The sequence below is a fragment of the Myxocyprinus asiaticus genome, chromosome 4 (assembly GCF_019703515.2).
Source record: "Myxocyprinus asiaticus isolate MX2 ecotype Aquarium Trade chromosome 4, UBuf_Myxa_2, whole genome shotgun sequence".
NCBI lineage: Eukaryota > Metazoa > Chordata > Actinopteri > Cypriniformes > Catostomidae > Myxocyprinus > Myxocyprinus asiaticus.
Window position 1 is genome coordinate 30,532,322 of NC_059347.1, and position 23,114 is coordinate 30,555,435.

At 38.1% G+C, this 23,114-nt stretch overlaps 1 protein-coding gene and 2 pseudogenes across 1 annotated transcript in view; 2 read left to right on the top strand and 1 right to left on the bottom strand.

Annotated features, from left to right (window-relative positions):
• LOC127438168 (chondroitin sulfate proteoglycan 4-like) overlaps positions 1–17,160 on the bottom strand; it is a 34,766-nt pseudogene extending 17,606 nt beyond the window's left edge.
• LOC127439738 (uncharacterized) lies at positions 2,569–7,477 on the top strand (annotated as a pseudogene).
• The window catches only part of LOC127438155 (WD repeat and FYVE domain-containing protein 3-like), a 124,892-nt gene continuing 112,155 nt past the window's right edge, over positions 10,378–23,114 (top strand). Inside the window, exon 1 of the mRNA XM_051693505.1 lies at positions 10,378–12,399. Coding sequence (XP_051549465.1) covers positions 12,332–12,399 — 68 coding nt within the window. The 5' untranslated portion in view covers positions 10,378–12,331. The remainder of the gene's footprint in view (positions 12,400–23,114) is intronic.

Genomic DNA, 23,114 nt, shown 5'->3' on the forward strand with positions numbered 1-23,114 from the left:
GGCCTTTAGACATCTATTTTGTACAATAATGGCACAAAAAAAAAATGTCAAATAACAGCTGTAATTGAAATTGACAATTACCTTTAATCTACTGCTCTCAATCTTTACTGGTTTCCCCTCCTCCACCAGTAATGTTTTGTTACGAATGATGACAGGTGGCCTTTGATAACTTTCCAGGTACACCTTAACATGGATTTATCATCATGCTGAAGGTCCTTTGCTTCTACTAGCAGTGTAAAAAAGTCAGCCAGGTTCTTACTGTTGTCATGGTGATACGCCAAGTAGCCATTCCTCAGGTCATGCTGGGTGAATGACTCAGTTTGGCTGTCTTTTAAATATAGCCGTCCATGTTTTGGAGCCTCTTGAATCCTGAGTATGATTTAATTGTCATTGCTGATGTCAAGATTTGTATCCACTCTTAAGTTAGCATGACTAAGTGTTTTGGCTTGTCCTTTCTGAACCAATAAGCCTGTGTTGTTGCCAAGTTTTAAATAAGCATCCTGTGCGCTAATATCCAACAGAGAGGAGACATAGTGCTTGCTGTCGGACACAAAGAGGACAAATCGGCCAAAGTCCATCCCATGGTGAACAAACAACACTCGTATATGTTCCAAGTCCTCTTGACGAAACTGATACAGTTTATGTGAAATGTCATTTGCAAAAACCAAATCCCCTATTGGGATGCCATGCCTGGTGTAGACAAGCTGCCCATCACTGATGTCTGAGTCTGCGTCATGGTAACACAGGTCATCGAGGGTCAATAATCTTTGTCCATTTTTGGCAACATGGAACACTTTATCTACAATACGCATGGGTTTTTCATCATTCACCAATTGTATAGAAATGTTTAATATGCCTTCCTTGGAGCCAGTGTCATTCTCTGTCATAGAAATCTTTGTTATGGGACTTGCAGAGGCTCTGAAGGTAAAATTATCGAGAGCTGTTTCACTGTCGTCGTGAACATACATAATGCGCTCCTCCAGAATATCCTGATTGGTAAATGACAGAATATTGTCAAACTCTTTGGTAGAGTTAGACAAGTTGATTCGTGTTAGCTTGCCATTTTCTGGAGCCTTTGTGATGGTGTAGTACATTTATTTAGTGCTAAGAGTTTCGGCAAACAATTCGTCTTTTGTGATGAGTTTTCTCTCACCTTTGAGAAGTGACAGCCCAATTACATCATAACGAATGTCAACTACCTGCTTCACTGCATTCGTCCAGACTGCCAGTTGGTTGGTGCTTAACAGAAACATCTCTCCTTGAGTGACTTCCAGACCAGTGTTATTGGAAATTTTATACTCCAGTCCCAAAGCCATGATTCTAAGCACCACTGTGTTACTCACCTTCTCTCCATCACTGACTCTCAGAACAATCCTGGAGTTCCTCACTCCTGTGTGGACATAATTGATCCTACCCTCTACGAGAGCTGAGTGGGAGAAAGAGATTACCGCAGCACCCGGATTGTCTTCATTTTCCAAACGCCCAGCATCAGCATTAAGATTCCCTAACACAGAGTAGATAAGGTCTGTATAATTGCTGTCAATGTCTATGGCCTTCAGCACATCAGTGGTCAGCATCTTCCTGGAGTTCTCGAGAAGAATCAATAAATTCCCCTCAGGCAGACTTAGTTCAGGGGCATCGTTGGTTGGTGTAACAGTCACATTAAACCGATACAACTTGTGTCGCTTTAGATAGTTTGGGACCTCCTTTCTGCTACTGGAGAACACAGACAACATGAAGAAGTCCTGTGGATCTTCAGATCCACCATGGATGTACAGCACTCTGCCGTGCCACAAATCCAGTATGCTGAAAGTATGCTCCGCCTGCTCCTGGTCCACATCAAGCCTAAGCTGACCATGCACAGGCTGCTCTTCAATCCTAAAGAAAATCTGAGATTGGCGGATACCAAGCTTGTTGAAATCAAGGTTTACTTTTATATGCTTTGAATCCAAGGATGCCCGACCACCTTCAGGGACAACAAGGTACCTAAGCTGAAGAAAATTATGTCAATACTTTTTCACAAGACCCTTAGCTAGAGTGGACACATCAGTGGGGGGCAGCTGAGTGACAGAGCCAACAATGGTCATGGTAATGTTTGCTGGGCTTACTGTAGCACTGACCTCTAGCTCCTTTTTAGGTTCACAGCAGCCAGAGATGTCTTTAGTTACCACAGCATTTGGGAGACCCATTTTAACATAATTTACTTTAATGTTCTTGAAGCATCCTTTAAAGGAACCACCTTTAACACGTTTCCCTGCTACCGAGGAAAGGCCCACCTTTCTTACTTCAGAGTGTGTGCTATCATCAATTCCACCAAGAAAAAGGAAACCTTTCAGATGAAACATTTTTGATCTGGAGCTAATGTTGGACTTCACAGTCTCGCCGTCTACTGTGAGCTGGAGGCTTTTCAGGGTAAAGTAGAGCTTAATGTCTTGCCATTTATTGTCACTGATGAAGGTGAGAGAATGTAGCTCTGTTTTAAGTCCATCTTTACCTAACACAGCAACAAGCAGACCTTTCTGGATCTCCATTGTGACAAAATCTCCCTGCCATGCTGAGTTGTACATAATGATCCCCTCCTCGGCTGAGGTGTGGACAGAGCATTCAAGAGCCCACTCATGCTGTGCTATCCAAGGTGGAAGGGATATGTAAGCTTTTGAGCTGAAAAAACTGATCAGGTCATCCTCATTTGCAAAAAACTGAGGGCTGCATCCAAGGGAAACCTCATAGACATTCTTAAACCCAGAGTAGGGCCTTAGTGATGAGAGGAGGTTGTGCTTCATCAAGGCAACCACGGAAGCCGTGGAGATCACTGGCTAGATAATCCTTATCCAAACCAGCTGTGTCACCCACATATAGACCATCATTGATGTGCAGCTCCTGTTCTGGGCCTGGCATTCAAAGGCTGCTTTGGGAATGGTGGTCTACGGTCAGTTTTACATTGTAGAACTCGTGGAGAAGCTCTGCAGTGTGCCAGGCCAGATCATTCAGCTGGGTTCCACTTTCTGAGAGAAGGACCTGCTCTCCAGAGCCAAGATCCAACCTTACCTGTGGATGAAAATAATAAATAAAAAACAACTGTCCATAATTCTATAGATAACACAAGATTTTTTTTTTTTTTTTATAAATTTGCTACATTAATCAAATAACTTAATTTAAATTTCTTCATTTAATTTATGTTCAGTATAAATTACACTACTACATGCCCACTATAACTGCAGTTCTTATGAGGTTACCTGAATAGTAAAGAGAATGCTTACAAGCACTTTTATTCATATCCATTTAATTATCTTCCTTGATGATAACAGAGAGTTGCAACCACTAAGATTTTTGTGGACAGCAATTTAATTCTGCCCTTAAAGGGAAAGTTCACCAAAAAATTAAAATTCTGTCATCATTTGCTTATTTTGTTCCAAACCCATAGTTATATATATAAATTTTTAAGTTTAATTGCATGTTACATTGAAATATATACACACACACACACATACATATATATATATATATATATATATATATATATATATATATATATATATATACGTTTAGAAGGGAAATACATTTACAGTGCAAATTATGGTTACTCCAGAGATGCTTGCTTGTGCATCAGACGCTGGTAATGTCCCACCCTTTACTGAAACGGAAAATATTATTGGTTAGCAAATATCCAATCGCGTCTGAAATGATCGTTCTGATTGATGGATCAGCTTAGTCGGGCTGTCTGTCATGCCAGTACCATCAGTTGCATTCCCGCAGCTCCGTGCGCGTTTAGAGAGAATCTCTGTACACTTTAAAATAAATAAATAAATAAATACACAATTCACTCAACGGTGCTGCGGCATCGCGTTAGTAGATTGAAAAATGTCCCGGTCAAAAGACGGCCATACGTATCACTTATTTCAGGGCATACGCAAAATCCTAAAATAGATGGACATGTGTTTTGATTGGACATCAGGTAAATCCTTTTAAATGGCAAACGCTTACACCAATGAGAGAGAGATGGTATGTTGAGATATGGGCGAGCAACCTATAAAAATAATACATGTTTAAAATATATATTAATGAACAGTTAGTTCCTATATGTCCATAGTACGGTAATAAACGCGGACTTCAGGTTTATTTATTTATTTATTAATTATTATTATTATTATTATTAGTTTAGCTGCAGTTGCGTTAAAGTCCGGTTGAACGTGCATATCTGTCCTGCCCAAGTGAACCAACGAGCCAATCGGAGAAGACCGTAAACTGTCATCTGTGCATGCAGGAAGTCCATCAATCATGCAGCGTATGCACCCGATCTTGGGATACAGGACACTGATATGTTATCTTTCAGGTGATGTACCTTTACATAATGCACTCTTTCCACCACTGATGTTCTGATATATGTAAATATATTATTATCTGCCCTTTTTATACGTAGATAATCGGGGAAACAATAATTCCTTAATAGACGCAATGTCAACTTTGTAAATGTTTTTCCCTGCCTGCACTTTTGCTGATACTTTTGTACAGCCTTGCTTGCCAACTTTTAGTTTTTTTACTTCCTTATGGAAAATTACCTGATATAGACCGCAAACGTACCTTCACGAGTTAAAAACGTTAAATTACGCACTTTGTAATTTTAAACTTTGATATCGCCAGGTCTTTACAAATCTTTACTTTAATGCAGTTTTGATATTTTAAACGTCATTGAGCAGGGTTCCCGCGGGTCCTTAAAAAGACTGAAATTCAGTTTTCCCAAATTTAAGGTCTTAAAAATCTTAAATGATACAACAAAAGTCTTAATTTTGATTTAAAGATGTCTTAAATTTGGGGGCGGACAGACTAATGTGATTATCAGACTTCAAAAGAATATGATTTAATTAAATAAATGCATGCGCTGTGTTCCTCGGAGTGAAAGCATAGCACTGTTGTATTTTCTGCAAGCACACGGCGGCTTGTGAGTATTTTCAGCTGTTGCAGTTCACAATCATTAAGCCATATCGGACATTTCTGTTGATCAACTGTTGATGATGATGAAATATGACTATACTTAATTTTTATATTTTATATCCCTCATTTGTTTAAATGAGCAGCTGGAAGCAGTGAACCGCAAACATTTCAAAATAAGAGTCCCCAGTGTATTTCAAAGTTAAAGTCCTTTAAAGTTAATAGTTCCACGCTACGAATCAAATCTGCAACCCTCTTGGAATGCATCTGGAATTTAATTTAATTAAATGTGGACTCTTGTAGCTTCTGTCTGGCCCTCCCCATCACAGAAAGATAAGACTAAGAACATTCAATATAGGCTACCAATAAAAAATTTTTTTAAAAAAAAATATATTGGCCGATAGTGTGAGATCCTGCACACTGTTTCAAGTACTGAATCAATCCTATTTCCAGTAGGCGGTGTGATATCTAAATAAATACATCATAAAAATAATAGTTGTAATAATAATAGTAGTAATAATAATAACCTAATATTATGTAAATAGATTTGTCCATTAGTATCTGCACATATACATTAGGTAAATGTTTTTATATCTTGTTATTTTTTATTTTTACTTTTTCTAATTGCTTTAGGTATCAAGTCTGACAACCAGCCGGCATAAAAAATATGTCAGTAGACTATCATAAACAGTGCACCTAAATAATAAATATAATTAACGGACATTATACTGTAATATTACAGCCTAAACAACATACGCAATGGCAGATATACTGTGTACTGAAATAGCTTTCTGTTTGTTTTCAGGATCGGGTTGAAGTGTTATCTCTCTTTTCCAGTGGCAGCAGGGGCATTATTTGTGGGCCTCACTTAAAGTATCTCTCTGGCTCTATGGCTAGCCCAATAAACCAGGGTACAAAAAATATATAGAGGCTCTCAAACCAAGGTGCCGTAGCAATAACAGTTTGACCTATGTTACTTTTAATATAATTTTGTTTGTGGGTTTTTTAATGATTTGGATGTCTCGACTTCCATGCAGGTGCATATACTGCTTGACAAGAGCTGTGCTTGAGATGCTGAAGTATATGCAGTATGGCAAATTGTATTTTCAGTGGAAACTGTGATACAGTAACGACAAAAATAACAAGCATTATGTGAAAGTTAGTTCTGTTTTTGTATTTATGTTACATATTGACACAACATGTGGTTTACTTTGCCACAAAGAATACAGAGTGCTTTGCACTTACACAGAAACCATTTTATCATACAAAGCTACAAATAAGATAAAAATACTTATTATAAATTTAGAACATTGGTGATGAAACATAGACATATCTGTAATAGAATATTTTGATCATTCAGGCATTCCTTTCTGTTGTGCTGGATTACAACATACAGTATCTGTCCTTTTTTAGGACACCACCTTTGGTCGCAGAGGTAATAAGCTAGATTTGTACTACTCGCCAAGCACGCATAATTCAAATGCAGCTCCTGTGCCGGTAGTTGTTTTTGTGTATGGAGGTGTTTGGGGTCAGGAGAAAGATCCATTTACTGTCTGTTAGCCCTACAAATGGCAAAAGAGTTTAATGCCTCTGTAATTTGTCCAGATTATTCCATATATCCAAAGGTGAGCCACTTAATTTATATTTCTATTTACTTTTATTGTCTACATATGGCATTTTTAATATACTGTATATAAGAAAAACCTGTGTTGTGTTTTTAGGTAAATGTTTCAAATATGGTTCAAAACATTAGTGACAGTTTGCTGTGGGTGAGAGAAACAGGCCATGCATTCAATCTTGACCAAGTACATTTTAAACTTCAGTCCACTATCAACTTCATCTGTTACAAAGTGTAAAAACTGTTAAAGTGGCATCACAAATTCCACAATAACAGTTCAGCATTACTTTTACTAATGTACTGCAAAATACTTGGTAAATAAATGTGTTTCAATGTATTTTCTAAACATTATAATTGAGACAAAACAATTTCACTTAGGTTAAATCTATGTATATGAAAATATATATAGGTGAAAAAGCATTTTAATCCTGAATTTTTTTTAATATACAGGACGACATAGTTTTAATAGGTCATTCTGCAGGGGCTTATCTGTGTGCTCTTACCACACTGTTTCTGGTGAACAGTGTTGAAGAGCTGTTCATTGAGGCTTACAAACAGAGAGATCTTACATCTGCCATTAAAGGAATTGTAGGTAAATGCTATATGTTTATTGCTATTATATATCTTGTATTCTTTTAATAGGTCTGAGTGGAGTATACAGTATAATGGATCATTAAAAGCATGAGGAAATGTGGGCTGTTGAATATGTGTCCACTATGCACAAAGCTATGGATGGCATGGAGAACTTTGATTATTACTCAAGAAATTGAATGAAGATCAGTTGAAACGGTATGAAATTGTTATTGCTTATTCCTGTTTAGTCAAACATTATCTAAATTTCCTTCTGAGATCACCATTACATTGAGGCCAGACATAGTGTAATGGTCGGCATCAGCAAGGAAAGTTATAATGATTGAACTTACTGTCCCATGGGAAGATGGACTGGAAGCAGCCTATGAGATGAAGAAGCCAAAATATGCTGATCTGGCTGCCGAGTGCAGGGAAAATGGCTGGAGGGCTGCCATTTACCCTGTAGAGATCTGGTGTCAAGGGTTTATGGGAACATTAATGCTGCACCTGTTGAAAGACATTGGTATCTTTGGATCAGCGTTGAAGAAGTCTCTGAAGAAAATGGCAGAAGAGTCAAAAAAAAAGGGAGCTTCTGGCTATGGTTAAGAAGAAAGGATGAAAGGTGGGGTGTGCAGAAATTAGGAATACGGAACAATTGTGAATTGGGTGTGTTGAACCCTGGTTGCATGGTTTGTCTCGACAAGAAAGAAGGAATGTCTCGATGGGAAAGCAGGAACGATCGGTGTGCAGCTGCCGGGGGTGGCAGTGAGATGTCCCTGACCGCTGCCCCACCACCAGGAGATATTCCGGGATTAATGGGGTAAAACATCCACGATAGGTGGCTCCCGGCTGATGACTCCGTAGCTGGATGACTGAAGGCACTAGCGGAGGTGCGGCAGGCAGTAATGCCCAGCAGGTTTAGACATCTACCTGTGCATCTGATTAAGATGCAGTGTACAATTGGCGTAGCAGCAAAACATCACATTGTTATTTATAATAAAGTCGCTTAGTTGACTTTTGTACTGCCTCTATTGACCTGCAAGTTGTAGTGGTTGCCATTTGCTTGTTAGAATACAAATGCAGTTTACCAAGTTAAAGTCACTACAGTACAGAAAGGAGCACAGTGCTCTCTTGTTTAAAACTGAGCTACTATGGAACAGAACAATGAATTTCCTTGACTGGGACTGCCATGAAGAAAATGTGCACACATGAATTACAGTGAGTAATAATAACACTGTCAGTAGCATTTCTTAACAATTTTAAAATTAGGAGTAAGCTATTTTTATATTTGTACAGAGTTCCTCCAGTGGCGTTACTCCATGGAAACAATGATATCATAGTTCCGGTGGAATCATCAGTTAGATTCTCTGATCTCGTCCCTTCATCTAATACCCAGAAATGAACCATACTGAGATGGTCACTGATCTTATGGCACCAGACAGGCACTTTGTGGCCAAGTGACCATGCTGAAAAAAACATGCTGTTTATGGCTGTATTAAACAGGAGTACAGTAAATTTCAGGGTTGTTGATTCATACTTTATCTTCATTCACTTGAAAATATGACAGTCAACATCCCTCAGTATTGTATTTTTACTAATGTTATTGTAATGTAAGTTTACATTCCAATTCTAATTCTCCTGAAATGTTGATGCAGAACTTGCTTCATTTCGAAAAATGTGTTTAGTATCCCATTGTACAAGATAGTGAAAGCTCTTTGCTTGTTGTGTTGAATAATAATTTTAAAAATACATATTTTACTGTTTAATTCTATGTAAAGAAAGAAAAGATTGTGTTACAATTAAGACAGGAAGAAAATGAATAAATAGCTACACAATTATGTCTCCTTCATGCAAATGTAATATGAGAGAAGATTGTATTGTTACCTATGTTACAGTTCCAGCATTATCTTTAAGTGTAACATTTATTGATTTATATAATGCCTGCATGTTAATCCAGTATCAAGAATAAGTGAGCATAAACCTTATGTAGCATTCAATTGAACATAAATATACTTTGATTTTTTGTTTGTTTTGTTTTTTTTGGCAGTACTCACAAACTTGTTTTCCATTCTGGCATATTTATTTTTTCTTTTTAATACAGCTTTTTTTCTTCCGATTAACAGTTTTTAATGATTCACATATTAAACACAGGAAAACAAAACAAATATACACAGAATCAACAATTAACCCCCACTATTACCCCAACCCCACCCTGGCCCCCAACAACATCCCAGTGGTCATACATGATTATAGACACACACACACACACAAAAATATATAATAACCACACATATTGACAGCTACACCTCTCTCTCCATTGCCCCTCCCCAAGAGCCCTCCAAAAACACCAGATATCTGCCCCATTTCCCCACAAACAAGTCCAATTTTCCCAGTCTTCTAAATGACCCTTCTTCAAAGGCTGCCACCATCCCCACCTCCGAGCACCACTTCTGGAATGAGGGTGCTCCAGCTGACCTCCATCCCCTTTACTCCTATGATTGTTGAATGCTTTTACCCTAAAAAGGGCAAGAATATAAAGGCATCTCAGAAAATCAATTAATTGCTATTTTTCAAACACAATAAAGAAATTGTTCACCCAAAAATGAAAACTCTCTCATCATTTACTCACCCTCATGCCATCCCAGATGTCTTTCTTTCTTCTGTTGAACACAAATTAAGATTTTTAGAAGAATATCTCAACTCTGTTGGTCCTTAAAAGTTTTACAAGTGAATGGGTACCAAAATTTTGAAGCTCAAAAAGCAAATCTATTTCTACAGAAGCGATATAAGTATGGTTGACAAACAGATCGATATTTAAGTCTTTTTTTTCCCTTTTTTTTTACTATAAATTCTCCTCCCTGCCCAGAAGGTGGCAATATGCACAAAAAATGTGAATCACCAAAAACAAAAGAAGAATGTCAAAGTGAAAGTGGAGATTGATAGTAAAATATATATATACTGTGTATAGATATATAGATATAGATATAGATATAGATATATTGATCTGCTTCTCACACACCCCTATCATATAGCTTCTGAAGACATGGATTAAACCACTGGAGTCATGTGGATTACTTTTATGCTGCCTTTCTGTGCTTTTTGAGCTTAACATTTTTGGTACCCAAAATTGTGAGGACCAACAGAGCTGAAATATTCTTCTAAAATTCTTTGTTTGTTCCCTTTCATGTGTTGAAAAAATAGCAATGAATCGATTTTCAGAGATGCCTTTATATTCTTGCCCTGTCTGGGGTAAAAGCATTCAACAATCAAAGGATTATATTTGTCATTGTAACTAAATGCTACATACAGTTGAAGCCAGAAGTTCACATACACCATAGCCAAATACATTTAAACTCAGTTTTTCACAATTCCTGACATTTAATCGTAGAAAACATTCCCTGTCTTAGGTCAGTTAGGATCACTATTTTATGAGTGTGAAATGTCAGAATAATAGTAGAGAGAATGATTTATTTCAGCTTTCATTTGTCATTTATGTTTACATACAATTTTAGTATTTGGTAGCATTGCCTTTAAATTATTTAACTTGGGTCAAACGCTTTCATTAGCCTTCCACAAGCTTCACACAATAAGTTGCTGGAAATTTGGTCCATTCCTAAAGACAGAACTGGTGTAACAGAGTCAGGTTTTTTGGCCTTTGTAGGCTGATTTCTTTTGATTTTCCCATGATGTCAAGCAAAGTAGGACAGAGTTCAAAGGTAGGCCTTAAAATATATCCACAAATACACTTCCAATTCAGTACACCTCCTATCAGAAGCTAATTGTCTAAAGGCTTAACATCATTTTCTGGAATTTTCCAAGCTGCTTAAAAGCACAGTTAACTTAGTGTATGTAAACTTCTGACCCACTGGAATTGTGATATAGTCAATTTAAAGTGAAACAATCTGTCTGTAAACAATTGTTGGAAAAATTACTCGTGTCATGCACAAAGTAGATGTCCTGAAAGACTGGTCAAAACTATAGTTTGCTAATATGAAATCTGTGGAGTGATTAAAGTTAGTTTTAATGACTTCAGCCTAAGTGTATTGCTCCCTTATTCTTGATATTGGATTAACATACAGGCATTATAAACTCAGCAAAAAAAAAAAAAAAAAAAAAGTCCTCACTTTCAACTGCTTTTATTTTCAGCAAAAATAACATGTGTAAATAATTGTATGAACATAAAAAGATTCAACAACTAAGACATAAACTGAACAAGTTTCACAGACATGGAGGGATTGTGCGTTCCTGGTGTAACTTGGGCAGTTGTTGTTGCTGTTGCCATCCTGTACCGGTCTTGCAGGTGTGATATTCGGATGTACTGATCCTGTGCAGGTGTTGTTACACGTGGTCTACCACTGCGAGGACAATCAGCTGTCCTTCCTGTCTCCCTGTAGCGCTGTCTTATGCGTCTCACAGTATGGGCATTGCAATTTATTGCCCTGGCCACATCTGCAGTCCTCATGCAGCATGCCTAAAGCACGTTCACGCAGATGAGCAGGGACCCTGGGCATATTTCTTTTGGTGTTTTTCAGAGTCAGTAGAAAGGTCTCGTTAGTGTCCTAAGTTTTTATAACTGTGACCTTAATTGCCAACCGTCTGTAAGCTGTTAGTGTCTTAATGACCATAACACAGGTGCATTTTCTTTAATTGTTTATGGTTCATTGAACAAGCATGAAAAACATTGTTTAAACCCTTTACGATAAAGATCTGTAAAGTTATTTGGATTTTTACAAAATTATCTTTAAAATACATTGTCCTGAAAAAGGGACGTTTCTTTTTTTTGCTGAGTTTACAAATCAATAAATGTTACACTTAAAGATAACGCTGGAACTGTAACGTCCACATAATAAAACATTGATCTATGTCTTATTATTTTTCGGGTCTGTAAATTAGATTAAACCAATGCTAAACACTGCCTGATTAGATCCCGAATATTATTAGCTTTCTGAGCAGAGTAAAAAGATATCCTTTAAATCAAAGCGTGTCGCTGGATGTATCAAACTGTCTTTGAATCGGTATGGCCAGCAGGTGTCGCTGTTTCCCGTGTAATTGACGCACTATAGCGCGCACTGAGAGGCAGCGTCTCGCTGAAAAGTAGCGCTGGAGCTGGGACGAGCTCAAACCTGTGTTGTTTGGGATGTCGGGATTAAATATGGCCACTAGCAAGCTGCTCTTACAGTAACAGTAACCACTTCAGAAAGCCGTGACATATGGATGGAAAGGGCGCAGGAGGATCTCTTTAGAGCTGTTCTCACTGAAGCCGAAACACATAGGCTGCCCTGGTGAGTTCTCATGGATATGCGATTACACTGGAGACATGCAAAACACACACATCCACACACACTGCCCACTGGCGCTAGCTTCCTCCAAAATGCAGCTCCCTTTCCTCATAATTACATTTATCTTAAAATGTAAAGATATTATTCAGTTTATATAAGTGATATTGAACGTGAAATGCTCAGTCAGAATTGTATTTGTGTGTAGCCGGGCTAGCTGTGGCTAGGATAGACGAGGACTCCGTTAGCCTGTTAGCTGCAGACGTAAAATCAGAAAAATGGGATGCAAATCATAAATGTCATCGTTTATTGCTATAGTTTAAGAGTTAACTCATATTTGTGAATATTATGTCTTATCTAAACGACGGTTGCTCAGCTGTAATGTCATTGTTAGTTTATTCTGTCACTGAAGAAATCGCTTCATCCTCGACTGTGCTGGATTTGTTTGTGGTTCCTGTCAGTTTGTAAACACATGTACCGGGAATATTATACTTATATTTTCTGGCTGGTCTGTTTCGTGTGTGTTTTCCTCGTTTCCCCCTTTTTTTAGGTCATTGGTCATTTTACCTGGTCATTTGTAAAGCAGCACCCCCATGACTAAATAAAGCCTTTATAGACGTTTCGTGAATAACACTACAAATGAACACCAACTGAAGGCTGAATCTAATCCCAGTAACGTCATAATGATATAGAGACACTGGTGATTGATTAGGATACAGTGTGATGGTGATGTATTGGGCAGGTGTGTGTGCGCGTGCGTGCGTGTGTGTGTGTGCGTGTGTGTGTGTGTGTGTGTGTGTGCGTGTGCGTGTGTGCGCGCGCGCGCGTGGCCTCATCACCTTCAGACTGCTCATTTGTACTCTGTTTAAATCGCCTTGTGTATTTTTATAAGGATATACAGGACTTATTTTTGGAAAAAAGATTAGAGACCAAGTATGAATGTGGTTTTATCCCTTAGGGTTGCAGCGGTATACCGGTTTCACGGTATACCACGGTATGAAAATTGACGGTTTTCATACCATGTACATTTGCTTATCTACGGTATTGAGAATAAAAATGCAACCGGACGGAGAATCTCACCTGCGTGTGCGCATCTCCTTTCCTCCTGGACTGTCTGACTGACTGTGTCGCGGACAGCAGGGAAAGAACAATGGCATGGTTCTCCCATTGAAGATACACTATATTGCCAAAAGTATGCGCTCATCTGCCTTTAGACGCATATGAACTTAAGTGACATCCCATTCTTAATCCATAGGGTTTAATATGACGTCGGCCCACCCTTTGCAGCTATAACAGCTTCAACTCTTCTGGGAAGGCTTTCCACAAGGTTTAGGAGTGTGTTTATGGGAATTTTTGACCATTTTTCCAGAAGCGCATTTGTGAGGTCAGACACTGATGTTGGACGAGAAGGCCTGGCTCGCAGTCTTCGTTCTAATTCATCCCAAAGGTGCTCTATCGGGTTGAGGTCAGGACTCTGTGTAGGCCAGTCAAGTTCTTCCACACCAAACTCGCTCATCCATGTCTTTATGGACCTTGCTTTGTGCACTGGTGCGCAGTCATGTTGGAACAGGAAGGGGCCATCCCCAAACTGTTCCCACAAAGTTGGGAGCATGGAATTGTCCAAAATCTCTTGGTATGCTGAAGCATTCAGAGTTCCTTTCACTGGAACTAAGGGGCCAAGCCCAGCTCCTCAGAAACAACCCCACACCATAATCCCTCCTCCACCAAACTTCACAGTTGGCACAATGCAGTCAGACAAGTACCGTTCTCCTGGCAACCGCCAAACCCATACTCGTCCATCAGATTGCCAGATGGAGAAGCGTGATTCGTCACTCCAGAGAACGCGTCTCCACTGCTCTAGAATCCAGTGGCGGCGTGCTTTACACTACTGCATCCGACGCTTTGCATTGCACTTGGTGATGTATGGCTTAGATGCAGCTGCTCGGCCATGGAAACCCATTCCATGAAGCTCTCTATGCACTGTTCTTGAGCTAATCTGAAGGCCACGTGAACTTTGGAGGTCTGTAGCGATTGACTCTGCAGAAAGTTGGCGACCTCTGCGCACTATGCGCCTCAGCATCCGCTGACCCCACTCTGTCATTTTACGTGGCCTACCACTTCGTGGCTGAGTTGCTGTCATTCCCAATCGCTTCCACTTTGTTAATACCACTGACAGTTGACTGTGGAATATTTAGTAGCGAGGAAATTTCACGACTGGACTTGTTGCACAGGTGGCATCCTATCACAGTACCACGCTGGAATTCACTGAGCTCCTGAGAGCAGCCCATTCTTTCACAAATGTTTGTAGAAGCAGTCTGCATGCCTAGGTGCTTCATTTTATACACCTGTGGCCATGGAAGTGATTGGAACACCTGAATTCAGTTATTTGGATGGGTGAGCGAATACTTTTGGCAATATAGTGTATTTCGGCGGTCGCCCAAGTGATAGCCTATTTAGGACTGCAGATTTAATGATAATCTCGCAATCAGCTAAATGCTTTTCATCAGGGGCCGGTTGCACCAGCTATACATAAGTTACAACTTAGCCTAGTTGTGGCGTAAATGGGCACTAAGTCACAATTTACGCACTACTAAATATGAGCGTTGCACCATTAAACTTATGTAGGACGTAACTGTATGTACTAATATTTACGGCAGACTCTGACCAGGATTAACTGATGGAATAAAAAAGCAGACTCATTTAATGACATCAATGAGCTCATGTTTTGCGTGACAGGCATCAGTCCTTTCGACATATATGATGATGTTGGCATTTACACTCGTTTACATTTATGAGAGAGAGAAAAAACATACTTTTAAGCAGCTCTTCAGCATGAAACCGATCTAATGGTGCAGTGTCAACATATACGAAATATATATGATATTTAAATGAATAAATGTATATTTTTCCAGCCTGTTGTTTTAGTATTTATTTATCAACCCTTATTTATTTTAGATACAGTTCCTATTTATTGTTATTTACACAGGGCAAATATACTATTTATCAAATGTAATTTTTATTACGTATTGTATTTTAATGGGGATATAATTTATTACAGCTGACAATTACGTGAGCAGACAAGGTTTGAACATCAACCGTAATGAGATAAAACTGAAATTCACAGCTTTTTAATACTTCTGTGTACAAATTTGAAGGCTGCTTATTGGATAAATACGGGTAAACGTCATTATGCGACTACTCATCACTTTACGGAGAGCTTATGACCTACTAGTTAAGTCTTGCCTTAACAACAGGTGGTGCAACCAAATTAAGCACTGACTTAGTTACAAACTAACTTGTAGTTACTAAGCCCTTGGTGTGAACTTTATATCCTAACTTACGTGAGAACTTACGCACAGCTGGTGCAACCCTACCCTGGACTTTTGCACGAGCGTAACGGAACCAGCTCGTGATCATGATCTGCTGTTCTCTCTGGCGCGCGCGGGCAACAACTGGGCTTCCCTCGATATTGCGGAGCACAGACCTCAAAACTGATGTGACCAGTTTAAATTCTAGTGAGACTTTTCTAGTTTAAAGCATTACGGAGGAAGTCAAGTCAAGTCAAACCTCTTAAACAGTAGGCAGCCCTGACATGCCAAACAGCACTGAGGAGGAAAAGAGCAACACTGAGCTATGCGCTATTTTTTTTTTTTTTCATTATACATCACCTTTACAGAATTGTTTCACGATTGTACATGAGTAAAAGTAACTGTTATATTTCGACAAAATGTTATAGTTTTATATGAAATAATTTAATGGCAGAATCTATTAGACCTCATTTTATATCAACAGTGGCAGTTGTAGTTAAAGTTTCAAGATGTGTTTCAGCTAGTACTTATTTTTTCATAAATAATATAATTTGTTATTATTATTACTATTATTTAAGACTAGCTACACTGACCTAACCATGGCAATGAGGAGCCTTTCCTCCTGTGTAATATGCATGTTCTGTTTGAATTATGTTTGAAATTAGGAAACAAACGGGATAATAATGGGCTCATATAAGTAAATATGCTCTTCAATTTTTTAAAAGGGGGGAGAGAAAACTTCCTGTAGCTTTTGTTGTTGACGTCAACAACACAAATAATGTCACTTGATGCATGCCCTTGTACTTGAAAACCATGAACAAATCTATACAACATAAATAATTCGGTTTATTATAATTCTGTTAGCTTTATTATTTAGTCTCTTTATTTTATTTTCAAAAGGGAGACTTTTGTTTTTACACATACTTCCATTAAAAAAATGGTTTCAAGTTTCTATTATAATAGTGTTTGTTCAACCAAAAAAAAAAAAAAAAAAAACCCTTCTGTTTTCACTCCTTTAAGGTTTAATTGTAACTGGTAATAATAATTGTGTAATACAGTATACCGTGAAACCGTGATATTTTCTGAGACAGTTATCGTACCGTGAAAATCTCATACCGTTGCAACCCTAATATAAACCCTATACAATCCCTATATAAACAACCCAACGGTTGTATTGTGCAAGTCGTTGAACCCATGTGATTTGATTCCAGCGTCATCATAACACTGGCCTGGGTCCATAGCAGCCAGACATTACCTAAATCACCCCCTTTTAAAGGCTATTTGTCCTTTTACCTTTGTTTGGTGTACACATTTAAAAGATTAAAAGTGTTGACTTACTTGTTTTAGGTCAAGCTTGTTTGCAGAACTGTAATTTTCTTTGTGTGCTGCAGTTATGATCTGTTCCCTCGTGTGTTCTCTATTCTAGAAAATTCCATGTTGATGCAACTTCAGTGTCATTGTTTTTAGTGTCATTGGAATATTCCGGGTTCAGTACATGTTGAGCTCAATCGACAGCATTTTTGGCATAATGTTGATTACCACAAAAAATAATTCACACTCGCTACTCCTTTTCTTTAAAAAAAAAAAAGAAAAAGAAGAAGAAGCAAAAATCGAGGTTACTGTGTAACATTTACAATGGAAGTGAATGGGGATAATGAAAGTGACTGTGGCCAGTTTTTGAAGGGGTTTAAACAGAAATGTTAAGCTTATAATTTTACAAAAGCACTTGCATGAATTCTTCTGTTAAAACTCATGTATTATTTGAGCTGTAAAGTTGTTTAAATCAGAATTTTTACAGTCATTTTAGGGTTTAAGGTTTTGTTGACATTAAATCGTCATGGTAACGAAGTTGTAAGATTGGCTCTAACTTTCCACAAAGTTAGCAAGTGATTTAATCACACTAAAATCATGTTTACACACTGTTGTGGCTATACTTTTGAAACAGTGAGTATTTTAACGTTTATGGATTGACCCCCTTTCACTTACTCATTGTAAGTGCCTCACTGTAACAGATTTTTTTTAAAAGAAAAGGAGGAACGAGTCCAAATAAATTTTTGTGGTAATCAACATTATGCCACAAATGCTGTCGATTGAGCTTAACTTGTATTGAACCTGGAATATTCCTTTAAGTAATATGCGTCTTATGTAAAATACAAACAAACATGTGGAAATGGAAGTGAATGTTCTTTTTTTGGGGGCAAATTGTGACTGACAATGAGTTCACACATCATATATAACTCACACATTTCACATGTGATATTTTACACAATAGGCTTAAAACTGTTAGTGTCGAGTAGGCTAAATTACGTTGTTGGAAACGTGACTTATATTTTGTAAGATCTCCAAGCGAAGCATTTTCTTCCTGGATTCAATGCAAATAAAATCCTGTCACCTGGTTATACAACGGTTCTGTACTTTCTCTGATTCTTTTGTTTGGGTTGTTTGTGCCATTACTCTTCTGTTTATATCTGTTTGGAAAAAGCTTTTGCATGATATGTCATATATGGAGGGTATTTAAAATTTTTTACATGTCTTCTCCCATTGTTCTTAATTATTTCGCATGTATGTACTGGATTGTAAACTTTTAAACAGTCTAGAGTGGTTCAGGCTTTTTTTTTTTTTTTTGCCATTGTTTCAGACCTCCGTTAGTTCAGACTGTGTATATCTTTGAATAAGATGACTAAATACCTAGCACTCTCTTTTAAAGATTATAGAATGACCACCCTGATCTGTTGATCAATTAATATATTTTTTTTTATACAATAATAATAATAAAAAACACTTGCTCTCTGAATGTAATTGATAGACCCTCTCCACCCCTATGCTGCCAATGTGGTATCTCCTGGTATGTCGGTGGTCACCCCCCCACCCCACCCCGATGGTGTAGCCACGTGGTAAAGCTGGTGACAGGGAGGATCAGCTGTGCCAGTTCCTGCAAGCTGCTTGGCTCTGTGGTGCACAGGTCTCCTGGCAGTGCCAGTGAGAAGCGTGAATCGGCGCTCACTCCCACAACGTTCTATAAATGGTCTGCCTTCTCTCCTTTTCATAGCGAACACTGCGCAGATTAAGAACATTTATTTTCACTCTAATCTTTCGATCGAAGTTGCTTTGGTAACAACAAGGGATGCTTGCAGAGCACCGGGAAAACAGTAGGTATGGAAAAAAACATGTTTGATCAGCTTGTCTCCATGGTGACATTGCATTTGTTTACAGGTTGTAGCTCTGTGTCATGGATTTATTTGCTGCAATGGTGGTCTTGAAGTGGCTTCTGCTGGCAGTGTTGTGCTGAGAGTTGTCTTGAGCCAGACACCAACATTTTGGATGCCATATGAGATTCTTGTATGCTCTGTGATCATTGTTTTGTTGTAATTGAAGGCTACTGAAGGTAAAGCAGATGAGTTAGCTAATGACAGATGGCGTTACAGTGACACAAAGATGCTGTTGTTGATGTGGAGCAACAAGAGATTGCTGTGAGTTTCAGATGGAAGAATGTTATAGGCCTATCTCTTGGTTTGCCCATTTTTAGAAATAATAAGGGTCTTGCAGCAGACGTTGCTGTAAATGGTTTCTTAACTGATTTATCCGGGCAGTCATCCTTTTCCGGGAATTGTGATTTTAAAAGACCTCAAGCACCTCATTGCAGGTCAGAACATGTTTGAAACCAAGGGCTTCATTAAACTCCGATTCATTCTGCAAAATGACTTCAAGAGAAGTTTAAAGTATGGTATTCAACAAATTTGGAATATTTGGACCATCATTTAGTAGGGCTGGGCGATAAAACGATCCTGATTTTTATCGCGATTAAAAAATACACAATATCGATGATAAGCTTTTGATTAATTTTCGATATTTAGCCTATGTTCTACATCTAGACGATCAGGTGTGTGTTGCTTAAAACGCAAGCGGTTTGTCTTTCTCAGACTGTATGAAGTTGTTATACGTTAGCTCCCTTGCTAACGATTATGCTATGCCTGTCACCGCTGTCTGGGTCCGGACTCCGAGTTGATTCCATCCGGACCCGCAAGACTTCATGACGACGGTTGCGCCCTCTTATCATCTCTAGTGAGCAGCGCGACAAAACAACAGTGCTGTGTACACCAGCTCTGATCTTTCTGTACTGTATTCTTGAATATTTTTCTCTAGCACCGAACACGCCTCATTTATGCCCTATCCCGAGCCGCATGCGTTGCCTCCTTTCCTCGCATATGAGTAGACAAGTAGTTCCAAAGTGCCTTTAGACGATAATTTTTTCTTTCTAAATTTAGCTTTATTAATCAGCATGTTACGAGCCTTTAATAATTTAGTGAAAATGAATCAGATGTCATCATCCCTGGCATGGGTGACAAGGAAAGACAATAACATTTCTAGTTAGTAGCCTAATCTTTCTCACTTTAATTAAAACTCACTTTTACATTTTCTAAAATTTCTCTCATGGGGATACCCCTGAACCCCCATACAGTATCATTGCTCAGTCACAAGGGCTTCTATGCACCCATAATTGGTTATCTGAATGTAAAGAAATATAAAAATATATCATTTGAATGGAAAAATATTCAAACAAATACTGGACTGCTGTCATTATGGTTCAAAATGAACAGATGATATTTTAACATTCATATCCAACTGCACTTGATTGATAAACTCTGTAAAATATTGTAATATTTTGGTAGAAGATCCCTCAGACCCCACTGCTTTAGCTGTCTCTGTGTCCCCAATGCAGTTTTGTAGAGACTATTTTGACTATTCAGGATTTTTTTTTTTCTTCTGCCAACTTGGCAATTTAAAAAAATAAATAAAAAATTTGCAAATGCGAATGTATATCGTGACAAATATCGATACCGAATGATATGAAAAAGAATATCGTGGTAATATTTTTGGCCATATCAACCAACCCTATCATTTAGCACCTTCTACCTTCAGTTTGTGGTTCTTGAACGGTCCCTGTCATACTTGCCTGTTTACAAGTCCTCCTTAGTTGTAATTTACATGATTAACGTAGCTAATTGGGTTCAGAAGATTTCAATCAAATGTAGGTTGATGGAGGTTGTTGCTGGGGAGACAGAACGGTACCTTCAGATAGAACAAATGTTTTTTGAATTGTTGCAACAAACAATATCTTTGTAAAGGTATAAAATGTAATAATAAAATGGTTTCAGAATATTTTTAAGTAGTACAGGGTTTTTCCTGCATTATACATTTTTGGGCAGCCACCCAAGTGAAGTTCCAGACCACTGAAACACACTGAATGAAATTCATCTCGCATTCTGCACTTGAAGCTAAATATGCGTCTCATCTGTTTATCCAGAGAAGTAAAGCTTTTGACAGACGTAAAAAAAATCCAATGGTGTTTATTGGCAGAGGTGGGTAGAGTAGCCAGAAATTTCTTAGTAAGAAAGTATCCAATAAAAAGAATACTCAAGTAGTGAGTAACTAGTTACTTTAACATGTAACATGATGGATGTTTACTCTCCTATATTCCAGTACATGATACACATTTAACATGCATTACAGAATGATTATTATTATTATTATTAATAATAATAATAATAATATTAATACCATTATTAATATTATTGTTAATAATGGAAGTTGTCATCATTCACCACCATGTTGTTCCAAACCCATATGACTTCTTTCTTCCATGCTTCAAATTAAAGGGATAGTTCACCAAAACATTTTAATGCTCTCATTTTCTCACCCTCATGCCATCCCAGATGTGCATGACTTTCTTCTGCAGAACACAAATGAATGAGATGAAGAATATCTCAGCTCTGTTGGTCCATACATAGCAAGTGAATGGTGATCAGAACTTTTGAAGCTCCAAAAAGCACATAGAGGCAGCATAAAAGTAATTCATACGGCTCCAGTGATTTTCAGAAGCAATATGATAGGTGTGGTTGAGAAACAGATAAATAACTATAACTTCATAATACATAAAGTCCTTTTTTACTATTAATTCTTCTCCCTGCTCAGTAGGTGGCGATATGCACAAAGAATTGAATCACCAAAAAAACAAGAATGTAAAAGTGGAGTAAAAAAGGATTTAAATATTTATCTGTTTCTCACCCACGCTTATCATATCCCTTCTGAAGACAAAGGCTGAACAAGTGTCATTTGAATTCCTTTAATGCTGCCTTTGTGCTTTCTGAGCTTCAAAGTTTTCGTACCCATTCGCTTGTATTCTATGAACCAACAGAGTTGAAATATTCTTCTAAAAATCTTTGTGTTTAGCAGCAGAAGTAAAAAACATACACATCTGGGATGGCATGAGAGTGAGTAAATGATGCAAGAAAGTTCAATTTTGGGAAAATTATTCCTATAAGGAGATGTTAGACTGAATGCTAGCCTTAATCATCATTTACTTTCACTGCATGTTTTCTCTCCATATTTTGAAAGGGAATGGTGGCTGAGACTGTCAGTCCCTAACATTCTGTCTAACACCTTTTGAGTTCCACAGAATACAGAAAGTTTCACAGGGTTGGAAGAACATGAGGGTGGGGAAATTATGATATAATATTAATTAAAGGCTGAACTATCACTTTAAGGATGCTTCTCAGATTTGGACATATCTGTCAGTTAGAAGAGACGTTTGGAAACTTTTTTCTAGTAATTATTATGGTGAAAAATGTGTACAATGTCACACAGTCCCAAATTATTTATAATGTTTAATTACACACTGATGCAAGATCCTGCTTTATTCATGCCTTCTGTAGTTATTTCACAGCTTTGTACGTCCTGCGTGCAGTATCGCTGCTCCCTATACACATATTACGCAGTCTGCGTAGGGCAACAGCTCCCTAGAGGGGCACTATCTTACCCTAGCATGGCACCAGAAACTCCACCAGCTGCCCTTACTTGCATGTTATACGTTATTCAAGGACCCGGTAGCAGTCGCAGAACACAGTCGATCGCCTCACGCTTGCATTTTCTCACTGTGCCTCGCGCCAACCTTGCATGTGCAGAAATGCTCACAATCGCGATAGGCAGGGCAAAATATTTGCACTTAACGCTGATGTTTACAAGGATTTATACGGTAGGCACTGATATGTTGCAGCACTGATATAAAAATATAAACTTAGAAACTGAGGTCATAAGATCCCATAATTACAGATTCATGCTGAAAATGAATGAGTATCACCATGACACAGACAAGCCCACATTATTACAATCTCTAAAACTTACCTCACCGTGTTTTCTTAAGTTGGAGCTGCAATTTTAATCTTGAAATATAATCTTGTCTTGGTGTAATAAGGCATGTGGAGTGAAGAAATGTTTGTTTTGCGTGCTTGCTGCTATAGTGTTGAACGCATAGTGTGACTCGAGTGACAGCGTGCAACTGCGAAGTTCCGCTGTCCTAAGAGTCCCATTAAAAAATCTCAATAAATTACGCATTTATTAACACTTATTAAATTA